At 48.2% G+C, this 27,025-nt stretch overlaps 1 protein-coding gene across 4 annotated transcripts in view; it reads right to left on the bottom strand.

The window, feature by feature from the left end:
- The window catches only part of LOC119967209 (vacuolar protein 8-like), a 126,288-nt gene that overhangs the window by 19,075 nt on the left and 80,188 nt on the right, over positions 1-27,025 (bottom strand). For 3 of the 4 annotated variants that reach the window (XM_038799429.1, XM_038799431.1, XM_038799432.1), the window contains 5 exons: positions 23,766-23,848; positions 18,868-18,993; positions 16,670-16,715; positions 4,034-4,167; positions 166-294 (listed from right to left, as the gene is read on the bottom strand). In XM_038799429.1, the coding sequence (XP_038655357.1) occupies positions 166-294; positions 4,034-4,167; positions 16,670-16,715; positions 18,868-18,993; positions 23,766-23,848 (518 nt within the window). The remainder of the gene's footprint in view (positions 1-165; positions 295-4,033; positions 4,168-16,669; positions 16,716-18,867; positions 18,994-23,765; positions 23,849-27,025) is intronic. The other variant, XM_038799430.1, reaches the window with a different exon arrangement.

Genomic DNA, 27,025 nt, shown 5'->3' with positions numbered 1-27,025 from the left:
TTAACCACAAGTGTGGAGCTTAAATGCATAGTTTGTTTCTTAAGATCAAAGAATCTTCCTTGAAAATATGCTTGTGGTGCACGGAGTCTCTCTCATGATCACAGTTTTGAGCTATTAGTGTGCTCCTGGGTAAGTTTACCTTCCTTTTAAAATTCAATAACTCACCTGTTGAGTCTCACTTGTAGCTAGTTTATGGATTATGGTTGCAACGTAATTGCTGATTTCAGGACTTGTTTTGTGAATTAACAGTAACTTCCCCAAAGTTTTCAAGATATCCTCTGACACAATGGCATCCTACAAAGAAAAGAGAATCTTAACCATTTAAACCACCTTACAGCAGTAATGCTGTAATAATACTGTACCACTCACACTTCACAACATCCATGCTTTTATTTACTACTGGATCACGCATGGTATTTGTAACAGTTTTTAAAAAAAAATAATTTTTATTGAAAAATGTTGTATTTATATAACAACGAACCGCAATAAAATACCAAAAATAACAATAATGATAACAGTCATAAACATTCGCCAATCCTTAATGAACAACAAAACATATTAACAACACCATATTAACGTAACAATATTAAGTTAAATAACCATAGGAAACCCCACCCCCTCCCCCCCAGGGTTGCTGCTGCTATTGACTAAGATACCTATCTTTGAGCCAGAAAGTCCAGAAAAGGCTGCCACCGTTTATAGAACCCTTGTACTGATCCTCTCAGGGCAAATTTGACCCTCTCCAATTTTATAAATCCCGCCATGTCACTGATCCAGGTCTCCACACTTGGGGGCCTTGCGTCTTTCCACTGCATCAAGATCCTCCGCCGGGCTACTAGGGACGCAAAGGCCAGAACACCGGCCTCTTTCGCCTCCTGCACTCCCGGCTCCGCCGCAACTCCAAAAATCGCAAGTCCCCAACCTAGTTTGACCCTGGATCCAACCACCCTCGACACCGTCCCCGCCACCCCCTTCCAGAATTCTTCCAGCGCCGGGCATGCCCAGAACATATGGGCGTGATTCACTGGACTCCCCGAACACCTGGTGCACCTGTCCTCACCCCCAAAGAACCTACTCATCCTCGTCCCGGACATGTGGGCCCGATGCAGCACCTTAAATTGGATGAGACTAAGCCTCACACAGGTAGAGGAAGAGTTGACTCTCTCCAAGGCATCCGCCCAAGTCCCGTCCTCTATCTGCTCCCCTAGTTACCCCTCCCATTTAGCCTTCAGCTCCTCCACTGACGACTCCTCCACCTCCTGCATTACCTTATAGATGTCAGACACCTTCCCCTCTCCGACCCACACCCCCGAAAGCACTCTGTCCATCGCCCCCCGCGAGGGCAGCAAAGGGAACTCCTCTACCTGTCGCCTAGCAAACGCCTTTACCTGCAAGTATCTGAACATGTTCCCTTGGGGGAGCCCAAATTTATCTTCCAGTTCCCCCAGGCCCGCAAACCTCCCGCCAATAAACAGGTCCCTCAATTTACTGATGCCCACCCTGGTATTTGTAACAGTTGATGAGTCGATTATTTTATGTATGGTTATTGAAAAGAATAATATTTATCTGCTTATTTAAACTGAATCAGAAATGGCTTATCGGGGCAGCATGGTGGTTAGCATAAATGCTTCACAGCTCCAGGGTCCCAGGTTCGGTTCCCGGCTGGGTCACTGTCTGTGTGGAGTCTGCACATCCTCCCCGTGTGTGCGTGGGTTTCCTGCGGGTGCTCCGGTTTCCTCCCACAGTCCAAAGATGTGCGGGTTAGGTGGATTGGCCATGCTAAATTGCCCGTAGTGTCCTAAAAAGTAAGGTTAAGGGGTGGGTGGTTATTGGGTTACGGGTATAGGGTGGATACGTGGGTTTGAGTAGGGTGATCATGGCTCGGCACAACATCGAGGGCCGAAGAGCCTGTTCTGTGCTGTACTGTTCTATGTTCTATGTGCTAGAGGCATTTAACAGCATGAATACAGGCTAACATTTAGCCTGTATTATAAAGCATCAGCATATGGCAGCTGTGGCTCAGTTGGTAGCATCTGAGTCACAGGGTTCTGGGTTCAAGTTCCACTCCAGTACAGAAATCAAGGTTGACACTCCAATGTTATACAGGGGGGAATGCTGCAGTGTCATCTTTACAAAAACAGATGACCGAGTCATTATCACATTGCTATGTGTGAATTCCATTCAGATTGCTATCCTGTAGCTGAAAACAGAAAGTATGCACGTTTGGGTGTGGATTGAAGCCTCGGTGGTTTTGTGATATTCCTGCACAGTTAAGTAAACCTCTGAAGCTCACTGGCCAGACTCTTGTACATAGGCTTCACAATTTCCCAACGGGTCATCTAACACCAATGTGGAACTGGCTTTCGGGGCAGGGAGACAATTGTGCGGCGCAGTTGCACAGTGGTTAGCACTGTTGCTTCACAGCGCGAGGGTCCCAGGTTTGATTGTCGCTTGGGTCACTGTCTGTGCGGAGTCTGCACGTTCTCCCCGTGTCTGTGTGGGTTTCCTCCGGGTGCTCCGGTTTCCACCCACAAATCCCGAAAGACGTGCTGTTAGGTGAATTGGACATTCTGAATTCTCCCTCCGTGTACCTGAACAGGCGCCGGATTGTGGCGATTAGGGGATTTTCACAGTCACTTCATTGCAGTGTTAATGTAAGCCTACTTGTGACAATAATAAAGATTATTATTATAGGTTAAAAATTTAATATTGTCCAATACGCACAAGTTAAAGATTTGTGGCAAGAACCACAATTGGTAACATTTTCAAATATTCTAGAGTACTTAATCCTGCTTTGGAATGTGCCTCACATCATCCCCAAACAAGAAAATAAGCTGGAAACCAAATGCCATAGAATTATGTACTGTAGCCAACCCTCTTTCCCTGTGCAAAAAAGTGTTTGGGCTGTGTGCAGTGTCTTGGAACTAATTGCCCTCTATTTTGGAATCTCCGGTTCTACTGGTGCCGAGCCCTGGTCTTTATAGCTCAGTGGTGTTGTGTCACGGCTCATTAAACCATCAGAAGACATCTATTCAATTCATATTCAATCAGGCATACCGATCCCTCCTTCCTGCATGGTTGCATGACTTGCTAAAATATGGGGATGCCAACATAAATCTAGCTTTGCCAAGACATTGAAGCCGGGATTCACCGATATTGCGGCCAAGTGTTGACGCCGGCGTCTAAACTGGCGTGAGCGAAGCCGGCGTCAACGGGCCTCCACGCCCAGTAATTCTCCTCTTCTTCGGGGGCTAGAACGGCGCCGGAGTGCTGTGCGCTTATGGCGAGCCCTACAGGGGCCCGGCGCGGAGGAACATAGCCCCCCCCCCCCCCGGAATGAGTGCACCCAGTAATCGGTAGCCCCTGATTGCGGGCCTGGCCACCATTTCGGTCCCCCTCCGGAGTCAGATCACAGCCCCCCCCCCCCCAAACCAGGACGGCTTTCCCACCAGAACACTGAGGTCCCGCCGGGTGGGACCACATGTGAATCACGCTGGCAGGACCTGGCGGGCACTTGGCCCGTTGAGCGCAGAGAATCGCCGCGAGGGCGATTGCCGCCGATTCAACGGTTGCCCGGAGAATCGTCAGCCCGGCTTTGGAGCGGCGTGGCTGGATTCTCGACCCCCCCCCCCCCCCCATCCCCCGGCGATTCTCCGGCCTGGCGCAGCCTGGACATTATTGCATTTATTTCAAATTTGCATTCAATAACATTTTGAGTTTATACCTTAAATTAGTTTTTTTTATGGGGCTAACATAGTTGAATATTATCACAGAAGTCAAAATCAAGCTGGCAATACAAATATGCAGTTGATATGGAGGAGCTGGGGTTGTCCTCCTTAGAGCAGACACGATTAAGTGTACAAAATCATGAATAGTTTTGATAGGGTAAATAAGAAAAATGTATTTCCTGTGTCCTGTGCAATTCACCCAAAAAATTATGCCGGGCGCGATTCTCCAGACAAATTTCTAAGTTCATTTGTGGTGGGTTTTTCACTGGGTTGTTTCAAAATCTCCAGTACAAAGCATCTCCTACCGTGTTGGAATGATTCTCTGAAAACGTGCTGAGAACGGTCAGAGCTGCTTCATTCACACTTTTACTGGAGGACTTCAGTAATTCATGCAACTGAGGCAAGAAGTTTATGGCCACAATGTCTGCTTGAGTATCTTCTGTAACGAGGAAAAAAAGTACTGAAATGCAATCTCCTGACATTTCTCCTCTGATGACACAGCTGCTGAGGGCAATTCAAACTGAGCTATACAATTCAATAAATTTGTAGGTTTAATTCTCAATCTGGGCTGAGATCGCTGATTTCAACCAGGTAGCAGTAAATGCAACTGGCACAAATCTGTTTGGATGAGGGCACTATCCAGAGAGCATGCTACGAAATGAATATGTGGCTGGTGTGTTAAAGCATAATAGGACATGATTGGAATACAGTCAAGTGGATCTAACATTGTGCCGCCTCATACATGAAGAACGGCCACTTGGACGGGATACAGAAGAATTATTGGTATCTGTGGAATATGTCTAGTTATATAGGCTTATTGTGGGACTGGGTACAGTAACACCCACACACAGTGATGTAAGAGAGCACAGTGGTTAGTACTGTTGTTTCACAGCTCCAGGTCCCAGGTTCGATTCCCGGCTTGGGTCACTGTCTGCAGAGTCTGCACGTTCTCCCCGTGTCTGTGTGTGTGTTTCCTCCCACAGTCCAAAGATGTGCAGGTTAGGTGGATTGTCCATGCTAAATTGCCCTTTGTGTCCAAAAAGATTAGATGGGGTTATGGGGGTAGGGTAGAGGTGTGGGCTTAAGTTGGGCTTGCTCTTTCCCAAGGGCCGGTGCAGACTCGATGGGCTGTTTGGGCTCCTTTTGAACTGTTAATTCTGACCCATATCCAGGGTCAGTTGAGTGTTGGACAAAGCTGTCTGTACCAGCAAACATTTTTTTAAAAATAAATTTAGATTACCCAATTATTTTTTCCAATTAAGGGGCAATTTAGTGTGGCCAATCCACCTATACTGCACATTTTTGGGTTGTGGGGGCGAAACCCACGCAGACACGGGGAGAATGTGCAAACTCCACACGGACAGTGACCCAGAGCCGGGATCGAACCTGGGACCTCAGCGCCGTGAGGCGGTTGTGCTAACCACTAGGCCACTGTGCTGCCCTAGTACCAGCAAACATGAAGGTAGCTCCAAGCTCGCACTCTTTACTGTATATTTGTAAATAATTCTGAGTCAATAAAGATGTACAGTTAATCTATGTTTGATTACAAAGGTTTCTTTAGACCGACTGAACTGTAACCAACACCCTACAATGGAATATATACCAGTACATGTCATAGCTTCAGTGACAGAAGAAATGGTGAGGAATGGTTGGAGGGATCTTAAAACCTTAAATCCTGACTTTATTCTTAATTATACATAGAAACATACATAGAAAATAGATTTGGAAAAGTCTCGTTAATCGTTTCACGGGAAAAATATATAATTTGGAATAAAATGCCTCATTATGACATAAACAACTTTATAACCTTCTTTTCTTGCAACCGACTTTGTGCACAAATCCTATTTTCATGAACTATTAAACGCAATACCCCCAGGACCTTCAGCACATCCCAAAACCTACACCCCAGCTGATTCAGCACCTTACCATCCATACCCAGGGCAGTGCACCACCCCCATGTTCACCTAAAAAAGATGAATTACACCGGCCCCAGCTGGGAGGCTCCATCACGTGAAGAGAAGTATAATCGTCAAGACACCCTCTGACTGGACGCCTTGGCTCCACTCATCTTCATTATAAACAAAATAAGGGGTATCACAAAAGCACTTGCTTTCCATAACTACAAAGATTACAGTGTATAATAACAAAAAAAGGAGTAAAACTGCACAGATCATGGGCAGGATTCTCCCATTCCCGGTGGGACGGGGGGTCCCGGCGGGACAGGGTGGCGTGAACCACTCCAGTGTCGGCCCGCCCCAAAGGTGCGGAATCCTCCACAACTTCAGGGGCTAGGCCGACGCCAGAGTGGTTTGCGCCCCGCCGACCGGCGTGGAAGGCCTTTGGCGACACGCCAGCTGGGGCCGAAGGGACTCCGCCGGCCGGCACGCGTCTGCGCATGCGCAGGGGGGGGTCACCTATGCGTCGGCCATCGCGGAGGCTGACATGGCCGGTGCGTAGGAAAAGAGTGCCCCCACGGCACAGGCCCGCCCGCGGATCGATGGGCCCCGATCGCGGGCCAGGCCACCCTGGGGCACCCCCCAGGGCCAGATCACCCCACGGCCCCCCAGGACCCCGGAGCCCGCCCGCGCTGCCAGTTCCCGCTGGTAAGGGACCTAGTCTAATTGGCGCTGGCGGGACTGGCAAAGAACCAGCGGGACTTCGGCCCATCGCGGGTCAGAGAATCGCCGGGGGGGGGGCCGCTGTGAGTGGCCTCCAACTGGCGCGGTACGATTCCTGCCCCCGCCGCATCTCCGGTGCCAAAGAATTCAGCGGCCGGCAGGGGCGTGATTCACGCCCCCCCTCCCCCCGGCGATTCTCCGACCCGACGGGGGGTCGGAGAATCCCGCCCCATATTTCACATAACCGACTCAGTAGGTTTTTGCTAGAACAGGATAGCCGGCGACGCTCGCCCTCATGCTCACGTCTCACATACTCTTGCAGGAAAAATGACAACAATAAATAACCAACAACATCATCACAAGGGAGTAACATTCAGGATTACTGAAGAATAGCAGGGTAATAGCACCATCTATGTTGCTTGAAAAAGCCAAAGTCATTGCAGGATTAACATGCACTCCTCAGGATCTCTCAAGGAGACCAACAAACAAAGCATCTTCACTTCCACCATGTTGCCGCCCCAACCCCCAAGCGATCCACAGCCTAGGTCCCGGTTGGGGAGTATGACTCGATAGGATTGGCCACCTCCAACCCTCATGACAAGCATTGGGAATAAGATAATATGTAGCATGCGGTTGGGGGACCCAGCTGACCCCAGGCCTCTACGACTGGATACCTAGTATTCCGTCAAATCTGATGCACCCAGCTTCCAAACCAAGGTTGCTAATCTCGAACCCGCCCCCCAACTCTCGCTAGGGACCAGAATCAAGAACACCATCTCCCAAGAGCACCTTGCAAATCCTCAAAATGAGCTCTAAAGACCTACTCTACGGAGCCAAAATCCTCATCCAGAACAACAATCTCAATGGCGACCATGTGGTGGTATGATTTGCATAGCTGTCTGCCATTGGTGCAGAACACTGGCTTACCATTGGCCCTGGCCGGTCATGTGCCTCTCGACCGATTGGTTGAGACCAGTCATGTGACGGCTCCCCGATTGGTCGAGAGGCTGAGTTAACCCCGCCTCCAGAGCGAGGTATAAATACCCAGAACGCCCGGCGGTCGTCCATTTACTGTAGTCGACCGCAGGGCTAACTTCTAGCTTATTAAAGCCTAACTTTTCTACAGCAACTCGTCTCGCGTTCGAGTGATGGTTCATCAGACCATCATCCGGATGCACACAGCACTGACACGGCGAACGCCCGCTCACCAGCAACAATGCCACTACAAACTGGACCTTACTAGGGCCAACTCAACCGCCACGGTCAAATGAAGATTCTCTATGATTTATCATGGCTCCTCATGCAAAACTCCAATCAGGACCATCCAGGGACATAGTGCAAGACATATATCCCAAAAAATTATTTTAAAAATGAAATGTGCTTCAGGATAAAATAAAGGATGAAAGGATGAGCAGAGCCAGAGTTCAAGTAAACGCAGCTGCTCCCGCGCACACATCATGTGACCCCCCTGTCCCTTCTCAGTTGCAAAACCTCCGTCAGAATCAACTTACCAACCAATCAGTACCCTTTCCACCTGTAGTAAAAATTGTTGTGATCGTTTTAGATTTGGCATTCTTGTTTTTGTCCTGCTGAATTCAGGATTAAAAACTTTGGCATCATGTCTCTCTTTTCAGAAATATTAAAGTTTTATACTACTGGAGTGACTATTTAAAGAATTCCTGAACTGACTAAAAAATAGAGTAACAGGATTTGCGACTGATCATCGATGTGACCTTAAAAGGTTCTTCAAATAAGGGAAGAAGACCGTCTTCTGCAGTAAATCATGGTATTGAACTTAATAGTAAAATTAATCCTGAATTTATGCAAAAGGAGAAGAATTCAGCTGCATGGAGGGCTGAGTCTTTCGTTATAGGCTTGGATATTTGGAAACTTCAGGCATGAACGAGAATGGACCTCGGGAGTTAAAACGTGGAAGGGATATACAGGATGTTTTACAGACTGTGTTAAATTGTCCACAAACTGATGACAATCTTGTTCTTAATAAAGCTAACCAGACCAAACCAGAAATATATCATGGCAAACGGGCTTCAATCCAAGAAGTGTGGGGCAATGCATCTTGCGGAGAGAAAACGAGCGGGGTAATATATGAACATATGAACTAGGGGTAGGCCACACAGCCCCCAAGCATGATCTGACATTCAAGAAGATGATGGCTGATATGATTTTAACCTTAACTCCCCATTCCTGCATACCCACAATAAGGTTTCAGCCCCTTGCTTATTAAGGTTCAGGTTGGAATTTTCTGGCCGTTCATGCCAGTGAAATATTCCGGTTCCACTGATGGCGGATCCCTGATGCAGGTGCATTCAATGGGAAACCCTGTTGACAATGGCGAGACCAGAAGATCCCACCATGGTTCAATGGCAAGCCACCTCTGCATGGTGGGTTGTGTGGAAAATCTCACCTCTATCTGCCTCTGCCTTAAAGGTATTAAAAACTCTGCTTCCATCTCCTTTGATACGATAAATATTAGGAGTCTAAGAAGCTGAGAATAACAGAGGAACATTGGAATGCATGTCCATAGATTCTTGAAGGTAGCAGAACACGTAGAGAAGGTGATTTAGAAGACAAATGGAATGCTTTCCATGGACACGTAGAAAAGCAAGGAGGTTATGCTAGAACTGTATAAAATACTTGTAAGGCCACAATCAGACAATGCGAGCACCAGAGCTCATCGTAGAGCGGGTTTTCATCATCCTCCATGCCATGGACAATACCCGGTGTTACTGCCAACCCAGGGCCCACACCCTGGAGTGCGGCAGGTATGTATCATGGAGTGGGTTACAGGCAGGGGGGCAGGGGGGAATCTGGAGGTGATCAGTGAATCCCATATGCGTTGGCCCTGGCCGGGCCCCATGTCCTGCCCATCCTCGCCCTCATCCTCCTCATCGGACAGGGCCCGGCGTTCATCCTCCTCCTCCAGCATGTCACCCCTCTGCTGCTCGATGGTGTGGAGGATGCAGCAGGCCACCACAATGCAGGCGGCTCTCCCAACACCATACTGAATGGCCCCTCCAGAGTGATCCAGGCAGCTGATCCACATCTTCAGGATGCTGAAACACCACTAGATCATGTTAGGGCATGGGCGTCGTTGTAGCGGGTCTCCGTGTCGGTCTGTGGCCTCTGGATAGGCCTCATCAGCCATGACCGCAGCAGATAGCCCATGAGCCAATCTCCCAGCCGGGGTTGCGTCTTGAAGAGGCCGGGAATCGTTGAGTGTGCCAGGATGAAGGCATTGTGCACACTGCCCGGATATCGTGCGCAGACGCCATGATGTGCATCTGATGGTCACACACCAGCTGCACGTTCATCACGTGAAACTCCAGGTGCTTGTAGGGGGACATGCATCTTGGTGATGACAGTGAACCCCACTGTCCGGGCATCCTGGTGGGCTCAGTCCACATTGACATGGATGTACTGTGCCAACTGGACATATTGGGCCTCCGTGATGGCACAATGCACCTGTGCACCGTGCCCTGTGAGATTGCAGACAGGTTTCCACTCGGTGTCTGGAAGGACCCGTTGCGTAGACGTTCAGGGTGATTATCACCCTGATGACCACCAGCAGGTGTCCTCCCTCACTCCCCCGCAGTGCCAGGTATGCCATGATCTGGGGTCTGGCAGGTATGTCGCACTGTCCCCCCCCCCCCCCCCCCCCCCCCTCAGCCGGAGTCTTAGACAACACGCCTGCTCTGGCAGGTGCTGCTAGTACATGCGAGGCGTCATGCGCCACCTCCTTTGCACCTCCTTGTCTGCCTAATGGGCAGCCGGCTCTCCATCCTCAGCAGGTGCCTCCTGTTCCTCTGGGACACACTCCGCTGCTGCAGATTTGTGCTCCTCGAGCAGCCGCAGTGAATCCCCCAGGGCTGCAGCGACTAGGAGGAAGGCCACCATTGATGGTTGTATTCCAATATCCATTGTCTACAGGAGGTGTAAGGCAGACATGTTAGCATGGTTTATATTGCCGTGCCCAACCAGGTCCACTTGGCTACATAGTGGCCCCGGAATCTGCCCGCATGTTCCCTCCCTCCTCTCAGCACCCCTGGCACGGTCGGCTGGCACTGCCCTTACCAGCGGTACGCCCCAGTCTAGTCCCACACCTCCCCCCTCCCCCCACCCCTGGACCTGGCAGGGCTCTCCCCATCCCGGCCAGCCCAGCCAGTGTGCGGACCGGTAGCGCATATTCGCGCCTCTTCATGTCCTACCTCCTCTCGCCCCCTCATCAGACATGGCGCCTGTTTCTCCATTTTTAAAAGCACAAGTGAACCTCGCCATCGGGAATTTCCCCCCAGTGGAGGTGGTGAATCATGGAGGATCCGTTAATGTTATGCCAACAGCATTCACTGTATGTGTGGAGTGGAACACATTGATGCCACGGCACCGGAGAATTGCGATTTGGCGTGCACCGGCGCCTGAACGATTTCGACGTCGAAACAGATTTTCTACCCAATCGGGTTTCCCAATTCCGACGTCAGCCGACGGAGAATCCCGCCCAGGAGGTTGACAAGAATGTTGCCAGGAATGGAGAATTTCAACCGGGTGGAATTATTTGATAGGCTGAGGTTACTTTCTTTGGAACAGGGAAAGGTGAGGGGAGAATTAATTAAGGTGTATAAAATTAATTAGAGTGGGTATGAAGGGCCGAGTAAAGAGGGCCACCAACTTGCAGAATTCGGTAGAAGGATTAGAGGGGAACTGAAGGAAATTGTTTTTACCCAGTGGGTGGTGGGGTCCTGGAACTCACTGGTGGACAGTGGAAGAGGCAGAAATCCTCATTGTATTTTTAAAATTCTTGGAGGTGCACTCGCAACGACAAGGTTATGGACCAAGAGCTGGCAAGTGTGGTTAGATTGGACAGCACTTTTTCATTGGCATGGACACGATGATCTTCTTCTATGCCATAAATAGAACATAGAACATAGAACAGTACAGCACAGAACAGGCCCTTCGGCCCTCAATGTTGTGCCGAGCATTGTCCGAAACCAAGATCAAGCTATCCCACTCCCTGTCATTCTGGTGTGCTCCATGTGCCTATCCAATAACCGCTTAAAAGTTCCTAAAGTGTCCGACTCCACTATCACAGCAGGCAGTCCGTTCCACATCCTAACCACTCTCTGAGTAAAGAACCTACCTCGGACATCCCTCCTATATCTCCCACCCTGAATCTTATAGTTATGCCCCTTTGTAACAGCTACATCCATCCGAGGAAATAGTCTCTGAACGTCGACTATCTATCCCCCTCATCATCTTATAAACCTCTATTAAGTCGCCTCTCATCCTCCTCCGCTCCAAAGAGAAAAGCCCTAGCTCCCTCAACCTTTCCTTATAAGACCTATCCTCCAAACCAGGCAGCATCCTGGTAAATCTCCTTTGCATCCTTTCCAATGCTTCCACATCCTTCCTATAGTGAGGTGACCAGAACTGCACACAATACTCCAAATGTTTTAGTATTTCTTGTTTCTATAGGTAGACCAGGGAATGGTGAATACTGTTTTTTTGTTATATTTTTATTGAGATTTTAACATTTTATACATAACAAAAAAAACACACCCCACCCCCAGAACGAGTACAAAAAGAAACATCCACAACATTCCCCACCATCCAACTCCCTCCAAAACCCTACCAACCCCCAGCGCCCCCCCCCCCCTCGCAGCTGATGGTGACCAACTCCTTAAAATGCCAATGAACGTGCGCAATCTTTTATAGAACCCCTCAATCGCCCCTCTCAAAGTGAACTTAACTTTTTCAAGATATATGAATTCCATTAAGTCCCCCGGCCTTACTGAGGCGCAGGGTGGAGAAACTGACCTCCACCCCAAAGGACCCACCTGCGAGCAATCAGCGAGGCAAAGGCTAAAATATCCGTGCCTGCCCCCGTCTGCAACTCCGGCAAGTCCAACACTCCAAATGTTGGCCCCTCGGAGATTGGGCTCCAAATCCGTTTGCAAGATGGATTACGGGCACCACGGTAGCACAGTGGTTAGCACAATTGCTTCACAGCTCCAGGGTCCCAAGTTAAATTCCCGGCTTGGGTCACTGTCTGTGCGGAGTCTGCACATTCTCCCCGTGTGTGCTTGGGTTTCCTCCGGGTGCTCCGGTTTCCTCCCACAGTCCAAAGATGTGCAGGTTAGGTGGATTGGCCATGTTAAATTGCCCTTAGTGTCCAAAATTGCCCTTAGTGTTGGGTGGGGTTACTGGGTTATGGGGATAGAGTGGAAGTGTGGGCTTGGATAGGGTGCTCTTTCCAAGAGCCGGTGCAGACTCGATGGGCCGAATGGCCTCCTTCGGCACTGTAAATTCTATGAAGATTGCCAACAAGGTGTTGAAGAACGAATCCCAGCTCAGAGCAAGACCAGAACATATAAACATGTTTGTCCGGGCCCCTGCCACAACTTTCACACTTATCCTCCATTCCCCCAAAGCAGCCGGCTCGTCGTTAAATGTGCCCTCTGCACCATCTTTCATTGAATCAACCCCAATCTCGCAGACAAAGTCGTGGCATTCACCCTTCGCAAAACTTCACAGCACACCATCTCTTCCAGCTCCGCCCCAGATCCTCCTCCCACTTAGCCTTAACCCCCTCCAGCGGTAATCCCCTTCCGAGGTCAACTGAACTTTTAATAGTCCATTAAATTGTCCGTCCCACCTGCAATGAATCCCGTGGTGGCTGGGATTGGGATTGGAGGATTTACCTACATGGTTTTGGTCATCTGATATCATATCTCCTGTGATGCTCGCTGTCATACTTTGCTTATACTGCTTCCATGATATACCATGGGATGTTTCATTTGGTAAAGGCATTACATAAATATAAGATGCTGTTATTTAGTTTCCCCCATTGAGTTCACTGTTGAAAGTGTTGGCATCAGTGCAGCAACTTGCCAATAACACCATAAAATGTTGTGTGTATATTGCATTGCCACAGGTTTTTGATTAGTCTGTGAAGCCAAGTGCAACAGGAGTGCACCATTGTTGTGAATTTAATTAATACAGCAAACATAATATACTGCAAATGTCAACACAATGATGCAGTGTTCTACACTACAGTAAGAGTTATTCAACCAAATTAACTTACGCCTGCCTCGCCTATTGTAAGCTGTAGCTCAGTTACTAGATCCTGTTTAACCTGAAAGTTGAGTTTTGCTTTTCGATAATTATCAATAGGCTGCAGTGGCGTTGGATTGCTGCTCAGAATTTTTTAACTGGCTGTTCTTGGAAGATTGGAGGGAGTATCCTGTGATCACATTGCATTTTGCATAGGACTAAAACCTTGTAGTAAATCTTCTCAAGTAGGTTTTCATATTATGCTGAAAGGCACATGACGTGACCATCAATTCACTAGAGACATGATTGGAAGTAAACTGTGGTTTTAATAGTCTTACAACTGAGCCTGCCTGCGACCAGAAGAACCGAGAGCAGGCTCACGGCTGCAGCACTTTATACTTCCGGTCGTGGGAGGGGCCATGGGCAGAGCCATGGGCGGAGCCACGGGTGGAGCCCTGTACAAGCTCCTCATCTCCCCCTATGGGCAGAGCCGCGCAATGGCTCACAGACAGAGCCCACAAGGGCATAATACTATGTAATGTAATAGTGTGAATTACAATACAGTATGAATTCGCCACAGCACACTATCTCAAACTCTGCATGTCATCTGTATTGAGTTTCCACATGGCAACATGAAAAGTTAAATCATGATTTTATTAAGTCATTAAGTAAGAAAAACACTGTGAAAGGGGGCAAAATTATCCGTTTGGGAGACTATGGGTGATACCTATCGGCCACGTTATGCCCGAAAGTCAGCGTAGCGCTGCGCATGGGTAGATGCCGGGTGATCCCTCTTCACCCCCTCGGAAGGTTTACCAGGCTGATTCCTGGGTTGGCGAGACTGTCATATGAGGAGAGACTAAATCGGGTAGGATTATATTCATTGGAGTTTAGAAGAGTGAGAGGGGATCTCATAGAAACTTAGAAAATTCTAACAGGATTAGACAGGGTAGATTCAGAAAGAATGTTCCAGATGGTGGGGGCGTCCAGATCTAGGGGTCATAGTTTGAGGGTAAAAGGTAAACCTTTTAGGACTGAGGCGAGGAGAAGTTTCTTCACCCAGAGAGTGGTGAATCTGTGGAATTCGCTACAACAGAAAGTAGTTGAGGTCAAAACGTTGTGTAATTTCAAGAAGGAATTAGATATAGCTCTTGGGGCTAAAGGGATCAAGGAATATGGGGGAAAGCGGGATCAGGATATTGAACTTGATGATCAGCCACAATCATAATGAATACCGGAGCAGGCTCAAAGGGCTGAATGGCCTCCTCTTAATATAACAAGTTCGCTCTGGAGTTGTCATCACACACAGCAAATCTGTGTATCAGGAGCAGCCAGCCCAGGAACCCCATTGATTGCAATGTAAGAAGCAATTTTACAGACTTTAGCTTTCCCGGTTTAGCTCAGTTGACTGGACGACTGGTTTGTGATGTAGAGCTAAACCAACAGTGAGGGTTCAATTCCCGTACCGACTGCGGTTATTCATGAAAGCCCCGCTTTTTCAACCTTGCCTCTCACCTGAGGTGTGATGATCCTCAGGTTAAATCACCACCAGTCAGCACTCCCCCTCAAAGGGAAAGCAGCTTATGGTCATCTGGGACCTTGACGACTTTACTTGACTCCGTTCTGTAAAGAACATACAAAGTACCGCTTTGGAAATTTAAACTATAGTCTTCTAAAAAAGTGAGACTATAGGCATTATTATCACTACAATTCTGGTAGTTATGTCTTCTAACATTGATGCCCAAATGTCAATTCCTCACACGTAGAACATAGAACATAGAACAGTACAGCACAGAACAGGCCCTTCGGCCCTCGATGTTGTGCCGAACAATGATCACCCTACTTAAACCCACGTAACCCGTATACCCATAACCCAACAATCCCCCCATTAACCTTACACTACGGGCAATTTAGCATGGCCAATCCACCTAACCCGCACATCTTTGGACTGTGGGAGGAAACCGGAGCACCCGGAGGAAACCCGCGCACACACGGGGAGGACGTGCAGACTCCACACAGACAGTGACCCAGCCGAGAATCGAACCTGGGACCCTGGAGCTGTGAAGCATTGATGCTAACCACCATGCTACCGTAACGTCTCAACTAAGATTCCATAGATTTGTTTTGTGAAAGAAATTCCATCAGATTTTTGCACGGCTCAATGCTGAGCAACAGAGAAATATCTGGGGAGTGGGAGAGAGAGCAGGTGGAGGTCTAACTTCACACCTTAGCTATGTTAGCTCGCTAGTTCTGTGTCAAACAGCAGCATGGTTTGTGTCCATAAAATTAGTCGGAAACTAGGAGAGGGATTCTGCAATAATGGGGCTATGACCCCATGCCAGCGTGGAAACCGGCGCCAACCACTCCAGTGTCAACAGCTCCCGAAAGTGAAGAATTCTCCACTTTCTCGGGGGCTAGGTTGATGCCGGTGTGTTCCAGCCAGCGCTGAAGGGCTGGCACGAGTTCACACAAAGGCGCGGAACGGCCGGCGTGACCTCGCGCATGCGCGGACTGGCCGGTGTATTTCCGCGCATGCGCGGGGGTTTCCTTCTCTGCGCCGGCCCCCAGGGCAATATGGTAGAGCCCTACAGGGGCCCAGCGTGGAGGAAAGAAGGCCCCCACGGAACCAGCCCGCCCACAGATCGGTGGGCCCCGATCGCGGACCAGGCCCCCAAGGGTCAGATCCCCCCGGCACACACTCCAGGACTACTCCTGCACACTTACCTGCCAAGTCCCACCATGTATGAGGTGAGTAACTCACGCCGGCGGGACTGGGCAAAACCTGACGGCTACTCGGCCCATCAAGGCCCGGAGAATCGCCGGAGGGGCGCTGTCAACGGCCCCCGACCGGCGTGGCTGGAATCCCGCCGGCCCCTAAAAAACGGCGCCGGAGAATAGGGCAGCCGGTGTCGGGGGTCGGGGTGGCGGGGAAGGATTCCCGCCTCCCCCCGGAGATTCACCGACCCGGCACAGGGTCGGAGAATAGATCTTTTTGTCCTTCATGCTGTAAAAATTAGCATCAATTCAGGGAACTAATTTCAGAAGGAAAACGTTTTGCCCAATCTCGTCAAAGAATAATTAATCAGAACTCAACTCAAGATTGTTAAAATGAACTCTTCATATGCAGTGGGACCAAAAATTGCTTATAATCAGATGTAACAGAATGTACATACAGCAAAATGTGTAGAAATTTACCACACAATTTATAATCATTTATCCTGCAAACATAGTTATAAAAATAAGTTGCTGTCCTCCTACCATTTAGAGACAAGTTCCTGAGACAGTAGCACGCTTGACAGCAGACCTATCGAAAATCAAAAAATCTGATCAGAAAGAGTAAAGTTAATAAACAGTAGTTCTGTAATTCTAGGGCGCATTTCAGCGACCCAATCTTGCCCAGCGCAGACCCAGGCGCCACAGTTGAATAGCGCGCTAGCCTCAAATCGGGCTCTGCACTGGGCACCGGGCCAATTGCAAGTCACCCAACCCGCTGGGTGAGATCCAGATCTGAATATTTACATGGACGTCGGACTCACCCGGTGACGGCACTCAACAGTTGTGCCTGGAAGAACTCGCCAGGGCACCATTTAAGTATGGGTCCACACAAATGTGGATTAGGCATAACAGAAGTCTCTCAGGCTATTGGAGACCCCAGGTGTTCGGGGACAGGACAGGGCAGGCACTGCCAGTGTGCATAGATGCCGGGGGAGTGCCGGGGTGCCACCCTGCCCTGTCCCTGAATGCCTGGTGAACTCCAATGGCCTGAGAGACTCTCGGAGGTACCATTACACCTGGTCCACGTTTGTATGGACTGATAATGCCTGGGGGTGGTGCCTTGCCAATTAGAGGTGGGGTGGGGGGGGGGGGGGGGGGGGGCAGAGGAGCTGAAGGGGGAGGTGGGGGTAGATAGGGCCAGCCCGTCAAGGCGCCCTGATTAGACCAGCAGGAAATCACACTGAGTGTGACCTCAGCGGAGAGAATCTCCCCAAGGGCAAAGGAAAGGACAAAGTGCTGTTGAATAGCGGAGCATTCTCCGGCTAAACATCCGGCTAAACGTGCTGCTGAGCGGACTTAGTTTGAAGTCCGCTGAATCGTGTCCCGAAAGTGCACTTTCCAGCCGTACTTGCCAATGGGATCTCCCCGTCCTGCCGATGATGAACCCCTGCTGTGGGTTTCCCAGGGGGGGGGGGGGGGGGGGGTGGATGGATACAATGGGAAATCCCATTGACAGCGGTGAGACCAGAAGATCCCATTGCTGGCCAACGCAGACCGGCTCCCACGGCCGTGGAGGTGGGCGGCGGATAATCCCCCCAATTGCTTTTTAATAAGTTTAATTGTCCTGATTTGGAAGGGGAATGGGATTCCTGACTCTGTTGGCACCAGGATCAACACCTTGAAATTGACAAGCTGCCCAGCGCTGGTATTCTCAGGGTTACCCTACCTCTGACCCTGACTTTGGGGGGGGGGGGGGGGCCCAAAACTTTAACACATAGAATCACAGTGGAGAGCAGCACAGAAGCAGGCTAATTGGCTCATCCAATCAGCACTGGCTCTTCCAATATCCCATGATATCGTAGCTGCGATCCAGACTTGTTTCCAAAGTAAAACTGGAAACAAAGTATTCCGACTATAACATTTTCAGGAGGAACACAATTAAGACACGAGGGCCTAATTAATGAAGCTTAGAAGCTTTTATTGATGGCAATATTCTTAGGTGGCTCCTGATTGAATTAAGAGATATTAAGTGCTCTGCGAGCATTTTAAGAGCATATTGCAAAATGGCCGAATAGAGTAAGTCAAGGTTGAGGTTTACAATAGTAGCCAAGTTGTAATAATGGGGGATTTCATTCCTAAATTAAGTAAAGATTTATGTTCCAAATTGGGTGCTGGGTGAGGACTTTTTTTAAAAAATTCCAATTAAGGGGCAATTTAGCTTGGCCAATCCAACTACACTGCACATCTTTGGGTTGTGGGGGTGAGACCCACGTAGACAGGGGGAGAATGTGCAAACTCCAGTGACCCGGGACCGGGATTGAACCCAGATCCTCAGCGCTTTGAGGCAGACGTGCCTGAATGAGAACATGATTGGGATCTGCTACAATGACAAAAGTTCAAATAGTCTGCGGTCAATGATTGGCAAAACGTCACACGTAAATAGTGCCCAATTGGATGTGCTTTACATGTGGAACCATGATGCTGCAAGAAACCAGTAATTTAGGAAAAATGAGGAGCAAAAAAACAAACCTTCTAATTGATTTAATGTAATGTTTTATCAGAAGCCATTTGTGTGACTATAGTCCAGAGAGGACATTTCACATAGTCTCACAAGCAAAGAGAATTCTACTTGGTGCCAGAACATTAAAGAACACCCTTTGCCACTGGTTTGAGGTAGCTCATGATCATTCCATTTTGTACAGTTGCAATCATAAGAATATTGGATTGCTCAGAAATCTTACCTTTACCACAGAGGAAGACATAAGAGACAGTAGCATTTTGAGGAGAATGCCATCACCTATTTGAAGCATGTGCAGATGGTGACGGGGGTTAGATGCGATGTTCGTCAGTGCAGAACAACTGTAATACTTTGAGTGAAAAGAACATATAACTAAAATAGGGTAACAGTGATCACATAAATTAACACATTACAGTTTGTATATAACCTTAGTTTGTTGTTGGGGTTTTGGGAAGGTAGATGTAAACAAAGGAGCAGCTTACTTTCTTTACCTTATCGTTGAGTATGACATTCTGGGGAGCAGCATTAGAGAGAAACATACTTGAATGGGGTAAAATATGCATTTTAGATATATACTGAAGTAGTACATTTAAATGGAACGTTTCATAACATCTGACCAAACTATTGTTAATACAGTTATAGTAGCTAATGTTTAATCAAAAAAACTTGACTGGTTCCACATACATCCTTTGCATTCCCTCCTGAAGGCTGAGGTTAAGTCTACAAACCATGCATATACTATCCACAAATCAAGTTTTCATATTGAAGCATTAATATTGCTCCATGTTGACCACTAAGGGTAAACGTAAATGTCACCACAGTCCCAGAAGACCATAGGCTGCTCTCCCCTTGGTTGACTGTTGGAGATTTAACCTGAGGGTCACCTTACCTCAGGCAAGCAGCAAGCTTGATAAGGTGGGGCCTTCATGAATAGCCTCAGCTGAAACGATAATTGAACCTGAGCTGATGGTGTTGCTCTGCATCACAAAGCAACTGTCCAGCCAATTGAGCTAACTGACCTCCCAAGGGTATTGAGGGCACAGAAGGAACTCTGGGTTGGCCACTTCAATCTCCTACGCCGGGTGCCTTAGTAATACCACGTACTGACTGAGATAGCCGAATCGGTAAGAACATAGATGCCAGGTGGAACTAATAGCAGGTGGCAAGAGAACTAACAGGAAGTAATAGTCTATTTAACCTTATCCCACTAACCTACCTGTCGCAGCTGCAATTGTCCAGGACAACATTGGTAGAATCAGCCTGCACTATCTACAGGATAGTAGCAAGTTGCAATTAAAAGTCTAATTGTGACCATGAAACAATTGTTGTTAAAAACCCATCTGGTTCACTAATACTCTTTAGGGAAGGGAATCTGCCATCCTTTCCTGGTCTGGCCTACATGTGACTCCAGACACACAGCAATCTAGTTGACTCTTAACTGGCTCTTCAGGGCAATTAGGAATGAGCAGTAAATGCGGGCACAGCCTGCGATGCATGTAGCCCATGAACAAATTACACAAGTCTTGAGCTGAAAATATATTGTCACTCTTTCATTACCACTGGGTCAAAATCCCAAAACCCACTACTTAACAGCAATTTACCACATGCACTTGCAGCTGTTCGAGAAGAAACCACCTTCTTAAAAGCAACTTGGGATTCGCTATAAATGGATTTACAATAAAAGGAACTGATCATCGACTTCAGAAAGCGTAGCACGGCACACACTCCCGTCTGCATCAATGGCTTCGAAGTGGAGATGGTCGATAGCTTTAGGTTCCTGGGGGTCATTATCACCAACAGCCTGTCCTGGTCCACTCACATTGATGCAACAGTCAAGAAAGCCCAACATCGTCTCTACTTCCTGCGGAAGCTAAAGAAATTTGGCATGTCTGCATCGACTCTCACAAACATCTACAGATGTGCCACAGAGAGAATCCTATTCAGCTGCATCACAGCTTGGTATGGCAACTGCTTGGCCCAAGATCGCAAGAGTGTGGTGAACTCAGCCCAACGCATCACACAAGCTTGCCACCCTCCCATTGATTCTGTATACACCTCCCACTGCCTCAGGAAGGGAGACAACTTTGTCAGAGACCCCTCCCACCCAGGCATTGCCTTCTTACAGACCCTTCCATCAGGCAGAAGATACAGAAGTCTGAAGACCCCAACATTCAGACATAGGAACAGCTTCTTCCCCACAGCTACTAGACTCCTCAACAACTCCCCCTTGGACTGATCTGTTCCCTGTAACAACACTGTTCACGACGCCCTATGCTGATCTTGTTTCGCCTTGTTCCGCACTGTAACCAATCACAATTTGTTGATGCACCACTGTCAATGTACTCTGTGATTATTCTTTTTGTCTTCTATGTGCATACTGTACGTTCCCTTGACCGCAGAAAAATACTTTTCACTGTACTTCAGTACATGTGACAATAAATATCAATCAATCGATCAAATGTCCATTTTGCCAACAGCACCCGAATCCTGAAGAATTATTATTTTTTATCAGATGCTTGCTGAAGCTGAAGCAAACAGTTCTTGGTCTCCTTAACAGCAAAGTGTGCTGGGATATTTTCCTACATTAATGATGAAGCAGATTCAATAGAAACTTTCAAAAGGGAATAAATAACATATTTAATTTCTTTATCTACCCAACCTGAGCTCATTCTGTATAGATCTTGTTTCCCAACCCTATTCCGACCAAACTGCTGTCTACTCAACTTCCCTTCCTGAACCCCATGCTAGCCAATATTGAAAACTCTTCTCCTTCAATGTACTGTCCATTCTGGTTCAAATCAGTTATTATCAACCCCCTCCTCAAAAAACTTAACTTTAACCTTTCTGTCTTTGCAAGCTACTGCTTCCTCGCCAACCTCCCTTTCCTTTATTATACTGTCACCTTCCAAATCCATGCCCTTTAACCCCCTATTTGAACCACCGCTATCTGGTTTCCACAAGTGACACAACTGTGAGGGGAGGTGGTGGCGTTGTGGTATTGTCACTGGACTGATCCAGGTACCCGGGGTAATACTCTGGACACCCGGGTTCAAATCCGGACACAGCAGATGGTGGAAAATGAATCCAATAAATATCTAATGATTGCTGATTGTTGTAAAAAAACGCCCAGCTGGTTCACTAACGTCCTTTAGGGAAGGAAATCGGAAGTCCTTACCTGGTCTGGCCTACATGTGACTCTAGATCCACAGCAATATGGTTGACTCTCAAATGCCCTCTAAAAGGAAAGAAACCGGACGGACCATCCGGCATCGACCAAGGCACTGGAAAGACAACGGCAAAGCCAGCCCAGTTGACCTTGCAAAGTCTTCTTTACTAACATCTGGGGGTTTGTGCTAAAATTGGGAGAGCCGTCTCACAGACTGGCCAAGCAACAACCTGACAGCATGCCAAACAACATAAGCAGCAAGTGATAGGCTGAGCTAAGCAATCCCACAACCAACGGATTCAGGTGTAAGCTCGGAGTCCTGCCACATCCATTCATGAATGAATTAAGCAATTCACTGGAGGAGGAGGTTCCACAAATATCCCCATCCTCAAGCATGGAAGAGCCTAGCCTGTCTGTGCAAAAGACAAGGCTGAAGCATTCGCAATAATCTTCAACCAGAAATGCAAAGACCATCTTGGTCTCCTCAAGATGCCAGTCTTCAGCCAAGTCGATTCACCCCATGTGATATCAAGAAACACCCAGAGGTGCGTCCAAAAATCAAGAAACAGCAACAGGAAAGGGTTTCACTCCCTGAATGTCCAGCTTGTGTGTGACCACCACATGAAGATCATGCACATGTGTGCACACATCCAGGAATTGTGCACGACAGCTACATCCTGGCAGTCGGTTTTCCCCGGTGTCTTCGAGAACCACCTCAAGATGGCCGGTTGGCTCTTGGGGGATAACGGGTACCCACTGAGGACCTGGCTGATGTCGCTGGTACAGAGGCCGGTGACTGATGCAGAGACCTGATGCAACGAGGTCCATGCGGCCACCCGGGCTGTCATTGAACGGTGCATCGGACACCTCAAAATGCGGTTCTGATTCCTCAACCGCTCAGGTGGTGCACTGGAGTACACCCCCCAGAGGGCCGCCCACTTCGTTGCGGTCTGCAGTACCCTCCGCAACCTGGTACAGCAATGGGGCGACGTGCTAGAATTCCTACAGAACGTGGGGAGAACGTGCAGACTCCGCACAGGCAGTGACCCAAACCACGAATCGAACCTGGAACCCTGGAGCTGTGAAGCAACAGTGTTAACCACTATGCTACCGTGCTGCCCAAAATCCACCTTCACACTCACTGTCTCCTGCACACACACACACACACACACATAAATAGAATCAGAAAATCTGCCATCAATCACCACTAAAATAGACAACATTTTAGCTATGAGGAGCGGTTGAATAAACTCGGTTTGTTCTCACTGGAACGACGGAGGTTGAGGGGCGACCTGATAAAGGTCTACAAAATTATGAGGGGCATAGACAGAGTGGATGTTCAGAGTCTTTTCCCCAGGGTAGAAGGGTCAAATACTAGGGGACATAGGTTTAAGGTGCGAGGGGCAAGGTTTAGAGGAGATGCCACGAGGCAAGTTTTTTACACAGAGGGTAGTGGGTGCCTGGAACTCGCTGCCGGAGGAAATGGTGGAAGCAGGGACGATAGTAACGTTTAAGGGGCATCTTGACAAATACATGAATAGGATGGGAATAGAGGGATACAGACCCCGGAAGTGTAGAAGATTTTAGTTTAGTCGGGTAACATGGTCGGCACAGGCTTGGAGGGCCGAAGGGCCTGTTCCTGTGCTGTACTTTTCTTTGTTCTTTGTTCTTTGTACCCTCTTGCCTGCAACAATAGCATAAATGCAGTGTATTGTCATGAACGATGGCCATGTTTTTCACTATCAACAAGTAAAAGAATTTGGATACTGCCAGTCCACAGAAACCCCCAGCAGTATTGTGGAAGACTGACCCCTATTGAAATATTCACTGCCTGGGGTGTTCGTGGCAATAAGTGCAGGTTTAAACACTGGATATCCACATTTCTTTATAATACATCACACTGCCTTTTCTCTAATGAGATACTTTAGATATTCGATTTATTGCTGACTGTTTACCTGGACCTCGGAGTCAGGAGATTGTAAGTGAAGGATCAGGACAGGCAGAGCTCCCTCATTACACAGCAAAAGTTGAGTCTTTTCTTGAAAAGAAAATGTAAAAGTATAAAAATGTTATCACCAGGAATGAGGATTTAATAGTTTCAGATTTGCAATTTGAATACTAAAACTATCAGCAGACAGAGAAAGAACATTCCCCAGCATTATTGCCACAACAACAGCATGTATTTATTTAGCACTGTTAAACATCCCAAGGAACATCACAGAGGCTGATCTTTTACCCCAGACAGGTTATTCGACTGTTTAGACACGAGAATTGTGAGAAATCATGAGGATGCTCAAAGCTCAAATTAAACACTAACGGGCTGAATTCTACATGTGGGAAGCATGTGGGTGGATCTGTAAATTAGGCCACCAGGCCATTGGCAGCACGTACACCGCTGGCTTGCCCACCCCTTCCACCATTATAATTTTCAAAGTGGTAGGAAAGACATCTTGTGGGTTGCCTGCCTATGGCCCTTATGTTGGCAATTAATGCCCTGTTGGTTTCTTGGCGAGCCACCTGCTGATCTTACCCTCCAACAGCTGGTCAAACTTCCCAACTAAATTTCAAATCACTCTTTGCAAGATTTTTATACTTTTCCTTCCAAAGTGAAGAGGATCATGGAGTGGATCTTTTATCCAACCCAGCCTGACCTACTTATCAGTCTACTTTCCATTAGCAGCAAAGTGATGGAAGGAGTTCTTTCAAACAGCACTTACTGAGCAATAACCTGCTCACGGATGGTCAGTTTGGGTTCTGCCAGTGTCACTCAGCTCCTGACTTCATTACAGCCTTACAAACATGGACAAAAGAGCTGAATGCCAGAGGTGAGGTGAGAGTGACTGTCCTTGACATCAAGGCAGCATTTGACTGAGTCTGGCATCAAGAAGCCCAAACTAAAATGGAGTCAATGGGAATCAGGGGTAAAACTCTCCATTGGTCAGAGTCATACCTGGCGCAAAGGAAGATGGTTGTGGTGGTTGGAGGTCAATCATCTCAACACCAGGACATCACTGCAGGAGTTCCTCAGGGTAGTGTCCTAGGCCCAACCATCTTCAGCTACTTCATCAATGACCTCCCTTCCAGCATAACGTCAGAAATGTGGATGCTTGCAGATGACTGTACAATGTTCAGCACCATTCGTGACTCCTCAGATAAAGAAGCAGTCCATGTCCAAATCCAGGCTTGGGCTGACAAGTGGGAAGTTACATTCACACCACACAAAGGACCATCTCCGACAAGAGAGGATGTAACCATCTCCCTTGACATTCAATGCATTACCATCGCTGAATCCCCGCACAATCAACATCCTGAGAGCTACCATTGATCAGAAACTGAAGTGGACTAGCCGTATTAATATAGTGGCTTCCAGAACTGGTCAAAGGCTAGGAATCCCACGCCAAGTAACTCACCATCTGACCCCCCAAAGCTTGTCCACAATCTACGAGGTACAAGTCAGGAGTGTAGTGGAATACTCTCCAGTTGCCTGGATGAGTGCAGCTCCAACAACACTCAAGAAGTTCAACAGTATCAGGACAAAGCAGCCCACTTGATTTCTACCCCTTCCACAAACCTACCCACCAGGCTTGTATGCTGGTTGCTTACATATGCTCGTATACCAGGACCCGAGTTAGACATAAACAACAAAAGGTTGTCAGCACACATGGATACCTTGTGCTCCACCAACCTCTCCTCACTATCCCCCTACACTTATCCGAGCACCTCAGTGCAATGGTCAAAGGCTCTATCACCAGTGCAAACAAAAGGGGGGCATGGGACACTCCTGTCTCGTTCCCTATGCAGCTGAAAATACCCTAGTTAACCTAATTTGTACGAACACTCGCCTTTGGTTCCTTATATAACAATTTGACCCATGCCACAAACGCTGGCCCAATCCCAAACCGCTTAACACCGCAAACAAATAACTCCACTCTACACAATTAAACACCTCCCCCGCATCCAGCGCCTCCATCACCTCCAGCTCCCCACGTTCTGATGGGGAGAGCAACACATTCAACAAGCGGCACACATTTGAGGACAACTGCCTACCCTTTACAAACCCCGTCTGATCTTCACTAAGGCACTCCAACCGAAGCGGCAACACTTTGGCAAGAATTGTGGCATCCACATTTAACAGGCATGTTAGCTGATACGACCCACGCTCCACCGGGCCATTATCCTTTTTTAACAACAGCGAAATAGAAGCCCATCCCATCGTCTCAGGGAATGTTCCCTTAGTCACTGCATCTTCAAACATCTGCACTAACAACAGCACCAGCCTATGCAAAAACTTCTTCTAGAACTCTCCCAGGAATCCATCTGGCCCAGGTTTGCATCTTCCCTGTCACTGTCCAAACTTCCTGAATCCTCACTGGCTCCTCCAACCCAGCCTTCTCCTCCTCTCCTACCTAAGGACACTCCAGCCCCTCCCAGAACTCCCTCATATCCGACTCATCCCCCGGAGGCTCCTACCTATACAACCCCTTGTAAAACTCCTCAAATGTCCTGTTCACCTGCTCCGGTGCCACCGTCAGCCCCCTTACCCCACACCGAAGCTGAACGATCATTTCAGAGGCCTCCAGTCGACGGAGCTGTCCCACCTACAAACGACTGACCTTCTTCCCACATTCGTAAATGACTCCCTTCGCCCACCTCAACTGGTGTATCGCTTCCCTGTAGACAAAAGGTCAACTGCATCTGCAGTTCCTTTCTATTGACCATAAAGCTCCAGAGTGGGATCTTCTACATACTTCCCATCAATGTCCAAGATTTCATCTATCAGCTGCTGCCATTCCTTTTTTGCCTCCCTATCCATCTGCACCTTATACGAGATGATCCCGCCCCTTACCACCACCTTCAGCACTTCCCAAACCACTGAAGGCGAGACATCCCCATTCTTATTGAACCCACATAATCGTCAGCCACCTTTGCCATCCTCACACAAAATCTCAGATCCGCAAACAGCCCCACATCCATCTCCAGGCCGGCTTTGTGCCGGGACCACACCCACCAAATAGGGAGCATGATCCAAAATGAAAATCGCCGAGTATTCCACTGTTCTCACCCCCAACACCAATGATCTCCCCATAATAAAGAAGTTAATCCTCGAGTATACATTATGCACTGGCGATAAAAAGGAATCCTCTCTGCACCCTGGATGCAAGAACTGCCACGGACCTGCCTGCCCACCTCCTTCATAAACACTGCCAACACCCTC

This window comes from Scyliorhinus canicula, chromosome 6 (genome assembly GCF_902713615.1).
Source record: "Scyliorhinus canicula chromosome 6, sScyCan1.1, whole genome shotgun sequence".
Classification (NCBI taxonomy): Eukaryota; Metazoa; Chordata; class Chondrichthyes; order Carcharhiniformes; family Scyliorhinidae; genus Scyliorhinus; species Scyliorhinus canicula.
This window is presented reverse-complemented; position numbering and strand designations above follow the sequence as displayed.